General features: G+C 35.4%; 1 protein-coding gene across 1 annotated transcript; it reads left to right on the top strand.

Moving 5' to 3' along the window:
• Positions 1-1083: 1083 nt before the first annotated feature.
• On the top strand, positions 1084-12745 carry LOC126281601 (raf homolog serine/threonine-protein kinase Raf). The gene has a single exon (XM_049980707.1). It carries the CDS (start codon positions 1811-1813, stop codon positions 4013-4015), a length of 2205 nt encoding a protein of 734 aa, XP_049836664.1. The 5' UTR covers positions 1084-1810; the 3' UTR covers positions 4016-12745.
• Positions 12746-13358: the final 613 nt, after the last annotated feature.

Genomic DNA, 13358 nt, shown 5'->3' on the forward strand with positions numbered 1-13358 from the left:
ATGTAAACTGAATATGGGATTATTGTTAATAGCTGTTGGCCATGTTACAACGTATCGTACAGAAGTCGGCCATATTGTACATTCATGTAATGGTATTGTGGCAGAAGTTATTGTTTAAGGAAAAGCACTGAGAATGAAATTTATCGCTGATAACTGCTACGCGCGAAAAAAAATACTACAGAATCTACTGAAAAGCTAATGCACTGAATTATGCGTCTTACCTTATTTTGCTGGAAACTTTGTTGCGTCTCCCCGCAAAATTTTAGAATTGGAAAATATCTTCAGATGTTTGTTATTTCTCATATATTCAAGTCCAGGTCCAGAAAGTTAATTTTTCACATGAAACAAAGAGAACAATGTAACAAATGACAAAATAACAAGTCCGACACGCAGTCGCCAATATAAAATAAATGAAATAACATAAAATATTGGTTATTGTATATCTATGATAGTGATTGGCTGTAATTAATATTTGCTTATCTATAACGTGGACGTTTAATAATTTGGCATCAGACGCTTGACAATGGCTTTTTCGTAAATGCAATGTTATTCGTAGTTGACCGTGAAATAAGATGCAAATAATCGGACGTCGTATTTAAATTGTTTCCAAAGACTGCTGCGGTAGGTGCGGACTCAAAATCTAAATCTCAATATTAGAATAATTTGCCAGCCATGTCAATATGTCGTACAGAGGTGACTGTCTACTAAACATAAAAAAGTTTACACAGTTAGTTAAATCAGATACATTCAACGAATAAGCCTATAGTTACATAATTCTACTTACTTTCATAAATATAAATTCTTTACAGAATCGAGGGCCTAGTAAGATTGCATCTCGCAGTGTTCTTATATAACATCAAATATGGCGGTGTGCCAGTTAATAAAATATACGTGCTCCCCGCACTAGTTATTTTACTCGACCTTCTCCTTCTTGTTAATCAAACATAAGAGTGTCATAATTGTATTTTGTTTTATCAGTGGCATAGCGCTGCAGTTCTGTGCCACAGGCTTTATTTATTTGTCAGAGATAATTTAATTAAGATTTCGCGTTTCCGAGGAAACTCATGCACGGCATGTAAATGTGCCTTTACAATACCATTGTGTTTCACTACGCTGAAGTTACTCTGGTCTGAATTTTCTACTGTCGTCTTATTGTACACCATATTTTGTAGGTCTTCAATATGTGGTTGATAAAAAATCTGAAATTATGTAATTATTCACAAGATGTATAAGTGTTTATATCGACTCATGATAGTGAGATGTCAGGTTTTACTGTAGATGATGTTTTGCTATCCTTCACTGTTATATAGTAGTACTCTAGATGTGTTCTGCATACTCTTATTATCGATGTGCGAGGCCCTACATTCCTGTACTGTAGACGACATAGCAATCAGTCGCCCAGTACAAATAAATTATCTAGTCTCAGCTGGACCAGTTGGTTCCATTAACATTTAACCCATCCTGTGTGTATGATTTTTCTTTCGCAGTATCAGCTGTAGCAATTAGATTTAAATATAGACTATATGCAGTATCTGTGAAATGTAATCCAGTATTAACTAGCTTGCTTTCGTGGTTGCTAAATAAGAATACATTATTCTTATTTGTGAGACACAGGAGATATAGTAATACGAGCGGTACAAACTAGAATATTCGTCGTGAAAAATTTATTATTAATTTACATTTCATTGTTAATAAAATGTGTTCTCTTTTCGCCATCGTTATTTTGTAGTAGCGAACGTCTTTGTTATTTATGTACATCAGTTGAAGGTCCAGTACAAACTATCTAGAAGGCAGTGACATAGGTGAGAAAATGGCAGTCATAAGGGAGACTAGGTTTAATGGAACAGTTCCTACATTATCGTTAAATAGCCCATCGAAGTCTACAGAAGCTGAAGATGTTGATCCAAGGCACGACGAGCTTCACAACATTCAAAGTATGATTCGTCTGACCCGCGAAAATATCGACGCACTCAACGCAAAATTCGCAGGTTTTCAGCATCCTCCGTCAATGTATCTGACAGAGTACCAAGAATTGACCAGCAAACTGTACGAGTTCCAAGCAAAAGAACACGAATTAATCGAACAACTTAGTAATGGACGTGAAAGCCCGCAGGATATAAGTGAACGTAGTGGTTTCAGTAACAATAACAGTGTTTGTGGTGGTGACAGTTCTCCAAAACTAGTACCAAGATCTCCTCTTAAGTCAGTGGTGCGTGCCCATCTACCTAATCAGCAGAGAACAACAGTGCAAGTGAGACCAGGCCAAACTCTTAGGGAAGCATTGGCGAAAGCGTTAAAACTACGTAAGCTCACTCCCGAAATGTGCGTAGTGTACAGAGGTCAAAGTAAGATTTCCATCCCATGGGAGGCAGACATATCCTCATTGGAGGGCGAAGAAATTACTGTTGAAATTCTAGACAGGTTTTCAATTACGACAAGTATATCACACAATTTTGTAAGGAAAACGTTTTTTTCTCTGGCATTTTGTGAGTGTTGTACACGCTTGCTGTTCCAAGGATTTTACTGCAGGACTTGTGGTTACCGCTTTCATCAGCGATGCGCTACTGGTGTTCCAGCATTGTGTCAACAGGTGCGCATGCAGGACACGTACTACCGCATCTTACTAGCCCAGAATCCTGTGACATCTGCTGGCATTTTGCAGACTTCATCAGATTTTGGTTCTTCGCATGTGTCAACACACTCCCAGCGCCAGTCAGTGCCTCGTCGTCACCCTCCAGCATTGGGTGCTCGAGAGAGATCCAGCTCAGCCCCCAACGTTTGTTACAACCTTGTGGGTCATGGTGTGGAAGGTCCATTGCTGGATGAGTTTGCAGGTCGTGTGGCACGGTCGGCAGCAGGTATGCACCAAGGCCTCGGAGGCACCAGTGGACAAGGTGCTACATGCAGTCCTGGTGGCAGTCCAACAAAGCCATCCCACAGCCAGAGTGCCCAGGCTTCTCCAACAAATACTCTTCGTCCATGGAGACCACGTGCACGTTCTGCTGACGAGAGTGGTAACAAGGTGAGACCTCCACGAGAATCAATAGAGGATTGGGAGATTCCTGCGGACGAGATTCTCATTGGTCCTCGGATTGGTTCGGGTTCCTTTGGAACTGTATACAAGGGACATTGGCATGGCCCAGTTGCCGTGAAGACACTCAATGTGAAAGATCCCACACCTACACAACTACAGGCTTTCAAGAACGAGGTGGCTGTCCTGCGGAAGACTCGACATGTAAACATCCTACTGTTTATGGGTTGTGTGAGCAAGCCACAGCTGGCAATAGTTACCCAGTGGTGTGAAGGTTCCAGTTTGTACAAACATTTACATGTGATAGAAACAAAGTTCGAGTTATTGACTCTCATTGAAATTGGGAGGCAAACTGCGCAGGGTATGGACTACCTCCACGCAAAAAACATTATACACAGAGACTTGAAGAGCAACAATATATTCCTTCATGATGATCTCACAGTTAAAATAGGTGATTTTGGACTGGCCACTGTCAAAACAAGGTGGTCTGGATCACAACAGTTTCAACAGCCCTCAGGTTCTATTTTGTGGATGGCACCTGAAGTTATCAGAATGCAAGAAGATAGCCCTTATAGTTTCCAGTCTGATGTCTATGCCTTTGGTATTGTGCTGTATGAACTGTTGGCTGGTCAGTTGCCATACTCAAACATAAATAACAAAGATCAAATTTTGTTTATGGTTGGTAGGGGCTATTTGCGACCTGATCTCAATAACTTGCGATCTGATACTCCTAAAGCACTTCGTAGGCTTACAGAGGACTGTATCAAATTGAACAGGGATGAACGTCCTCTATTTAGACAGATTCTTGCTTCATTAGAAAGTGCTCTTCAGTCATTACCAAAAATACACAGATCAGCATCAGAACCTACCTTGAACCGTACTCAGCTTCAGTCAGATGACTTTTTGTACATGTGTGCCTCTCCTAAGACCCCAATCAATTCTCAATTCGGAGCTTTTCCATTTTCTGTTGGTGGTATCATTTAATTGTCTTTGACTGTAGTAAATTTCTTTTCCTTTTTCCCCTTTACTGTTTTTTTTTTATTATTATTTTTTTTTATTTTTCTCGATTGCTGTGTAGAACAACATAGCTTTCCATACTAAAATAACGTAAATCATTTGAATATGACTGTGGAATTATTTTTCACAATTGTCTTCAACAGTAGAATGTTCAGAGTAGAATTTAGCAATTGTGCCTGCACAGTACTTGCATATATGCAATCTTCCTCATCTGCCAAAGAATTGTGATAAACGAATAGATCTTTTGAATAATTCCTAAAAAACCAGTGCCATTCTAATCTCTCAGTATTTATGCCAGCAAGTTGGACTTATAAAGCTAGGATTTTTCTTATCAAATACCTAGTATGTAGTAGTGTGCATGAATTCTTTACTCTTCTTCAGTGCTATTTCATTGCTTGCTAGCTACATTTTCTCAAAGCACTAGTTAAGACATTTCTGTATGAATGTATTTAAGGAGATAAAAATGCAGTATAGCCCATCCAAGGGCAAGTACTTTGAAAAGTTAAATTGCATGCATAATTATATTTATTATTCATAAATAAGACAAAAATTATTTACTGAAAATTAAAATGTGGGACGAGAAGGGACATCTTAATCTGTTCGGTGGATTGTAGTGTGTTAATAGATGAAATTATGTACTACTATCTTTATTCATAAATCTTTTCCTTCTCTCACATCTGAACTGAGAGATAAAAATGCAGAAAATGGCATTGAGTCTTAGTAAATATGAAGACTGTTGTTTGTTGGTCATCTGAAGTGCTCCCTCAGGCTAAGAGGTAGTTATAATTGCAGAAAATACCAATAGTGTGTGTGTCACTTGTGTCCGTCACACTACTGGGGGCCCGTTATCTTCCCACATTTTTAATGATCACATTCTTGAGTTGCATTATTTGATTTATGTGACAATGGTGTAAAATACTGCTACACTGAGAGTTCATAATAGATTAGAGCAGATAGCTGGTCTCTTTGTTTGACAGCTTATAAGTGAATGCCAGATACAGGATCTGAAATGAAAACAGGACACATTTTTCTCGTAACTCACCCTTTAGCAATTTATATGATGGGATTAATAAAGAGCCAGTGCTATCATTTGCATTGGCAGCATGTGAGTTACAGCATAGACCTAATGTTCATAAGATTATGCTGATTATAAAGAAATATATTTAGAAGAAACAAAGGAATTTCACTGTAACTGTATCTATTTTGAGATCTTACACTATTCAGTTCTGCAGAGAAATTTCTCTGTAGTCTGTTGTATATGTGAAAGAGTTGTTTATTTATAGTGTAAGTGATATTTGCAGTAAATGTTATGATATAGAATTTATCTTTTTTTCTGTCAAAGCATTAATTTAGCAGGTTCATCCACGAATGAGCCTTTAACTTTTTTTAATGAATATTTAGGTTGTTTCATTTTCTCATCTGTAAATGTCACAGGTTATTGGAGTTTCCTATTACTTGGATAGTGTCTTCTTTTATGATGTCCTGTAATCTTTCTAAAAAAGTGCTGAATATTATGGTAAAACACATAAATGGAAACTTTTTCTGCCCTTGACACACTTTGCAACAACAGAAAAGATATGGATTAGCTGAAAGCAAATTTACCATACAGTTGCAAAACATTCAGTTTAGGCGAAATACACACAAAACAGAGAAGGGAAAAGGAGGCTGCCACACATCAAGTGCTAAATTACACTTATGGTTCCCCCTCACATTTACCAGTTAAGAAAATATATGCCACATTTGAAGACTTAGATGTTTATCTTCTGAACTTAACTCAGTGGTGGATTATTCATTTCAAGCAACCTGGCTCATATTTACCAGCAGTTGTGTTTCATGCTCTTGTATTTCCGTCAGTTGTGCTGAATTTTTGATTGGATGCTAATATTAAATATTCTGGTTGTTTGTAACTATTTCATTATATGAACTTGGACGTTTTCACTGTAGCTGAAGACTGTGAGCACATTATAAAAAAGTCTTCAATGTGAACTGGATTGACTGACAGTTCCAAATGTCATTTATTTGAGACAGTGTATTGATACTATTTTTGTCTTTCGCAAGATATGTTTGCGTAAAGAGGTAATTTTATTTTTTCCATTGTAATTGCTTATCAGTGGAGTTTAGATCCCTGTGTGTGATTTTGAGCACTCAGTGTGTTGCAAATGTAGATTGCACCTTCAGCAGGCTCTAAAAATGTTACAGGACTGTGTAATGCTTAGATAACTAATTTATACAATTGGAAGAGGTTTCATTAATATGTTTAAAAATAATGTTGTGTAATGTATAAAGATGGATGTAAAATGCATATTCTGCTTGAAATCTTTACCGATAAACAGTTAAGAAAACATTTTGGCTTTCTGCTGTCTTAAGGACATATATCTTTTTGTGTTTAGGGATTGGTTTAACAAATACTTCTTGCTTTTCCAAGAACTGTGATATTTGGTTACTTGCGTGTTCTGTATATCATAATTGTGACCTCTTGATATGAACAAGCTACGGTAAATTGTCAATGGAAAAATATGGCATTGTGTTGACTACTTGCATGATTGTCATAAGCTATTTCTGTCCTCTCACTGAAAAAGTCCAAAGCTTTTTCAGCACAAAGATTTCAAGCATCAGCATTGAATCTGATTTTATTCCTGTACTATCACATGCCAATGTCTTTGGTATTTGTTTAGTGGATGGTAACCTGCTACTTATCACATGCCAGTTTCATTGTCAAGTGTGCAATAGTATTTATAAATGGCAAACACAGACATTTTTTGTTACATGTGGCATGACAGCTCTACAGTAAACACATTACAAAGCCTCAATGGATGAAATGGAAAGAAATTTGCTTCAAGAATTGCAAATCACTTGTAAAGCACATTTTAATTATGTTGTCACTCACAAGTCTCTCTTGTCAGTCATCATTGTATTTCCATATAAAGAGGAAGACTTAAGAATTTGATCAGCAACACTGCTTGGTTCATTTATTTGTAAGGAGGATAATTTATTAAATACTGTTCTTATTTGTATATAAATGAGAGGTGGAAACTGTAATGTGACACTTCGTTCATAGTTATGTATAATTGAATATGAATAATATCAGTCCAGACATGTGCTTTAAGCTGTGAGCAAAGGCATGTGAATATTTATTAGCAAAATGCCAAATGTTGTATGTAATGTTATTACAGGATTGCTGGAAATTGTGAAATTGCCTCTTTAAAGTAAAATACCATTCTCTGTGCAGTTCACGGATGATAACCTTCAATAGTAGAGCATGTTGTGTTCATGATATATAAGTTGCAAAATATTTTGTGTAATGTAGGGAAATTTTTAGGTACAGTTTTAGATGTTCAGTTTATGCACTGTTCCTGTGGTTCTATATTTGTCTAGGCACAGTAATTTCTATTCCTGAAAACTGCATATGGAATATATCTGTGATGCTTTTAGTAATGTGCATTCAAAACTTTATGTATGTACACTTCTATTCCCCATCCTGTTTAAAGTTACTGTTACTCAGTACTTTTGAATCTAAATCGATTATTGTGTGTGTGGCCGAACACACTCTTGTCGCTTCTTCAAGGCTTTAATTTTCAATCATGCTTTGTATTTTGAGAGCCCCAAAGCCAAATATTTCTTAGAACAAATTTATAAATGCAGCTGAAGTGGAAAATATTTCTCTAGATCTAATTTGCCTTGTAAGACATTATTGCCCAGGTAAATGTTTCTTACAGCTCTAATAATTGTTTCATTTAATAATAAAATTTCTAATTATTTAATTCAGAAAACTAACCACTGAAAAAATGCTCTAAATTTGATAAAGAATTGCTCATTTTAATATTTACTGCATATGTTTTGGGTACTACTAAATGAAAACACTTTTGGTATAGTCAGTGAGACTGTGCAATACAAGAGTAAATCAGTCTTCTGTTCTGTGCTTACAGATTAAATTCTATATACCTTATAAGAAAGGGAAATAAAGTTTCCAGAATTTATCAGTTCAGCTTATGGCAAAGTCATCTCGCTGCTGCGTCAGCAAAGGATTTTTTCATTATTTTTGTTTGTTTATTGACGTATGCGTCTACCTTTCGCACTAGATGAAAGACTAAAGTAAACTTGAAATTGGGGAAATTTTGCTGTTGCATGTGGTCTCATGTTTGATAGATTAACAATTAGAATTTACAGAAAGAGCCGAAAGATAATATATCACACTTTCTGCATTACATTGAGTATAGAAAAAATTAAAACTTCTTTATTTTGCTTTTATCATCCCAACATCTTGATTAGGGCCACATATTGTGTTTCCATTTTAATTGTGATGGTTTGCTTTACAAATTGTCACCCAGAGGTCCGGATTGTTAATTAACTGACTGAAAAATTGAAACAAAAAAATGAGGGGTTTTAATCAGAATCTGTATCTGTATTTTAAATAAAAGTTCCATATATAAATATCTTATGACATTGTGTATTGTTTAAGAGATTAATTTGTAGAGATGCAGAATATGAAGAGAGACTTCAGTACACTGGGTGCATCACAGTTTTTCAATTTTTTTCTTTACTTTAAAATTTAAACTAAATTTTATAGGTTTTTCACTACTTACATTAAATTTTGATTTGAACTGTATAAAGAAGGAAAGCACATTATAAGAAGGAAGCACAATATAAAGTAAGACTAGAAAAACAAACCAAAAAGCCAAGAATGAGAAGAATGTGATGTACAGCTAGACTTTCAAATGCAGAGTTTGTGGTTAGTACTCAAGGCAAATTGGACGGAAGGTGTGCTGTCGTGATTCTACTATTGCTGTCTTTCTCCTGGTTACAATAATTTTATTTGGTGTGTGACATATGAAAAAGAAAGAAAGAAATTAATTTACACAATGAAAGAGTTTACTCTGTTACAAGTCTGCTATTCTTCACGGGCTGCTGCTTTCTAAGTAATGTTATGAATTTATTTCCATAAAAGTTAACTAATGCCAAATTATTGATGTATTTTATTGCCAGAGAGGGTAAACGTGTTTTATTGGTGTCACGTAGCATTTAACTTCAGTACAAATAGGAATGTAAAATAGTTCTCATATCTAGAGAAGTTGAGTGTTGCATGAGGCAGTAGTTGAGAAATATTGTTTTGATATACATCTTTGCAAGTATTACCCACCTCCTTGCATCACCCTTAACTACGTGTCTCTTTCATTCATTCATTCTTTCTTATTCAGAAAAAAAGTGCTGGTAAAAAAAAAGTAGCACTTTCCACTGGAATCTACCACAAAGTGTCATTCTGTCTTTTTTCTGGCTTCATGCTGAGTTCTGAGTTTATTTTACTGTTTTGCTTCTTTTTATCTACAGATGAAGGAACCCAAGCCTCTTGCACACCTAGACACAGATTTTCCCAGAAATTTGCTAAGAAATTTGTCTCTAACTATCAAGCAGTCGAATCTGAAAGTATTTCCTTGCAGAGACAATTCAAGAAAAGTCAAGCTTATGATGCACTCAATATAGGCACCATTTCGATGAGGATGTGGACAGAATGTTGTAATGTTTTTGAAATTACTGAGTATTAAGTGTTTCAGAAATTTTACATGTACCAGAATATAAAAGAAATGCAAGTAATTGTGCAGTGAGTTAATTACTTATTTAATATTAATGTATTCCATTGGCATTCATATTTTCAATAAATTTTGCTCCCATGAACTGCAGTCTGCTCAGTAGTTACCAAGTTTGTTTGTTAAAGAACAACATACACATAGTACATATTAAGTGGTATACTGGCAGTCTGCTGCACAGCACTACCTCACTTGGTGGAAAGGTGTAGTGGTCCGTCTGCATATCATTATTTACCCACTGTTTGCTTTCTATTGCAAAAACCCCAGTTTCTGTTTGGACTAGGTTGGTCAGTATGTATGCAGACTGAAACCACAAAAATCTTGATTTACTGTAAAGTATGTAGACATCAGTTGTTCATTCCTATGTATTTAATATGTTATAGAGAGATGTGATGCTTGGCTGTGGCAGTAGTCCGTATAACATAGACAGAATCCGAAAGTATAGTGCGGGAGCAAAAGACTGTAGAAAATTTGCATGCTTTTGATTTCTGTTGTGAACAAAACTGTTGGTTTTATTGTATGTCATCAAATTTGTAATAATTTATGGAGTTACTTATTTTCATTAGTCTTTAGAAACAACTTGGAAATCATGTCACAGGAATTAGTCATTGTATTTATCTTGTACTTCAACCCACTTCGACATAAAATATAACTATGATTAATAATAAATATGTTAAAAATGGTGTCCTTTTAAGTATTTCTGTGGCAGGAATTATTAATTCTGTACTACTGGTGAATTGGAAAGCTGGTACATGCTTATATAGAAATATTCAGTAATTTATCTTTTGACGTGATGCTTTACTTGCTGGTGGTATTGTCCTAATTTCTTTGATGGGTAGCATCTATGATTGTTTTATGGCCATGAAAACAGACTGACATGTTAATGAATGTTCAATTTACAAGAAGATAAAATGTCTTTCATTCCTTCATGCCTAGCGTGTGCTGTGGACATTGTCTATTGATGTAGAAGTGGTGTTGTGATAAAGAACGTTGTATATAGCAGCAGGAATGCTAGTATTATTTTTTGGGTAGGCGGATTCAAATGCAAATACTCTCAAGTTCTGTGACTTTAGTAGTATTTAAGTGGCCCTTGTCACGGTACTCCTGTACTCTCATGTAAAATGTACATAGTGAAATGTAAATAATGTATTTAGTGAAGTGCTGACTTGTGGTAAAATCTCTGTGTGCTGTGAATTTTTTATTGTTAGGAGGATACTAAAATAATTGAGTAAGTTTATTGACTGTTTGTTGAAGGATAAATTTGTTGCTTTCAATATCTATTTGATGGCTCAGATGACAAATGATGGAACAGCAAGCATAGTTAAATTTCTGACAAGCTGTAGCAAATGAGGGGTTAAGTTGGCTGGCCAGCCATGCATTTTGGAAAATGCTAATATAATATCTTTATAATGAACCACAGAATACTGATTTAAACCAAAATTAAATATTTTCCCAGGTACTAATGTCAACATACATGTTTCATGTGATCGATCTTCTGGGTGTGTGGGGATTGAAAAATTGAATAAGAAGCATTTACAAATTTAGACTTTGAATTGATCCATGTGAAGTTTTCAGGTAATAAAGCAGTATTTTGGAAGAGATATCTGGATTTAAGTAATATATCACAGAATTTTGTTTCCTGGAAACCTATTTTGTTGGCTCAGCACTGTAACAGTTATCATTCATTTTGTATTATCAGAATTATTCTTGAGCTTTGTGTTGGAATTCTCTGCTGTTTTTAATGCATCTGTACGTTATTTCATGTGCTGCACATCATTTCACTTGTCACACACCCCATATTCAAATAATATTGTTCCATGGCTTCAGTTGTAGCTAACAAACACTTTTTGAGATGTCCTAAAGGGTAGTTAAGCACTAAGTGGTGGAACTGGGTTAATGCTTGCAAAAATAAATACACATACACAAGAAACAATCATCAGTCATCCATTTTAGGCTTTCATGGCTGGTATTTGCGTCTTGGGTGATTTTTTTGTTGTTGCGTGGGCATAGGACAATCACCAAGGTTGCAAAGAAGAGACCATTTTGGTAATTTGTGGAGGATTAACTTCTTTCTTTGCAGACTTTGGTATCCTAGGCATTTTTACCCATTGTTCCTTCACACATTTTACTGTCATGGTTCCTTCATACACAGATGAAATTACAATTTGTTTGGACAATAGATTTTAGTTGTGAGTGATTTACTGTATCTCCTAGGAATGTTTGGTTACTTCCAACCACTGTTAAGAGATTGAAGTTCTCATTAACTAGACCAAGCACTATAATTTGTGGTTCACAACATGTTTTGAAATGGGTAACTGTAATTTTTGTGGAGACCGAGATGATGGTTTTATTTTTTGCACCACACTTGGTATATAACAGTTACATTCTATAGGGAAACTTTTCAGTATGTGTATATTTGCTCCCTTTTGTATTGGGTGCTTTTTCAATCTTTCCCCTTTATAACAGAAATTAATATGCTGCTGTTTCATGAAATAGGAATAATTGCTGTAACAAAAACAAGAAATGGTTACTCAGGGTATTTGTTACAACTGGACGTTGATGCAGAGAAATGCAGAAGATTGTCTTAATGCAATGCATCTATGGGAATTTTGATCAGATCAGTTACCACAGAATAATCATCCAGTCAGCTTGGAAGTAATGGAGGGTATTTTTCACATATCTAAAAACAATTGTTTCACGTGAAAAATGTATATGCTTTTTATCTGTGCAATATTTAAGTACAGTTTTCAAAATTTGCACGGATTCCTAGATCCGCATAGGAAATTGTATAATTTGTCATTGATTTAATGTTATCACTATTGCCATTATTTGTATTTAATTTATTGGATCATTTTGTGTAAATATATTGGTATGAATTACTCAGTTTAGTGTACAAATTGTTTATAGTGAACAGTGACTTGAAAATGCTTAAATTGTTATCTCAGATTGTGAGTTACATGAAGATGTTAGGATAACAGTAAAATACTGTGGAAGTACAAGTCGTATATTTATTTAATTGTTGTATGAGATAGAGAATATATATCTGTCTTATTTTAAAACAATTATCCATGCTTCTGATAGACTCTGCAAATAAATTTTCTTTACAGAAGATTAATTGCTCTTTCACACTTATTATACAAAGTAGATTATGTTGATTTAGAAGCAGAATGCATGGAGATAAGGAAAAGATAAACATAATTTATTACTTTAGGGAAATTTCAAGGACGTGAGTTGCGTGTAGAGCCTTGTGCATCCAGTCCACCTGCCTTAAAATTCCTTTAGTTATAAAATTTTGTCGTTCAGCCAAATCAATAAAACACACACACTCACTGGGGCATAAACTCCTCATTTAGGCTTTTCCATACAGTACAAGCTTGCGGAAGATGCATCCGTATTGCTCCTGCATATTTAATAATGCCGTCCACCCACTTTCCATTATGTTGCAAGAAATGGGTTGGTGGCTAACATACTGGACTTGTTGGAGCAGGGTTTAAATTCTGTCTGGCAATTCTGATTTTCATAGCTCCCCTAAAACTCAGTTCAGGGAAATGCTGAGATGGTTCTTTTCTCAAGGATCTCTCTCTCATTCGACCTCATCCTCACCCTGTCTCCAACCATCAAACTTCCTTTGTCGATTTTCTGTCTACTTATCTGGCTACATGTTCTGCCTACCTCCCTTTCATTTGCAACAATTGTCTCATACAAGAGTGGTTTGCTTTCTTTGTCCC

This window comes from Schistocerca gregaria, chromosome 1, assembly GCF_023897955.1.
Source record: "Schistocerca gregaria isolate iqSchGreg1 chromosome 1, iqSchGreg1.2, whole genome shotgun sequence".
Taxonomy (NCBI): Eukaryota; Metazoa; Arthropoda; class Insecta; order Orthoptera; family Acrididae; genus Schistocerca; species Schistocerca gregaria.

Coding starts and splice junctions, on each gene's coding strand:
- LOC126281601 (XM_049980707.1), top strand. CDS start 1,811: ATGGCAGTCATAAGGGAGACTAGGTTTAATGGAACAGTTCCTACATTA.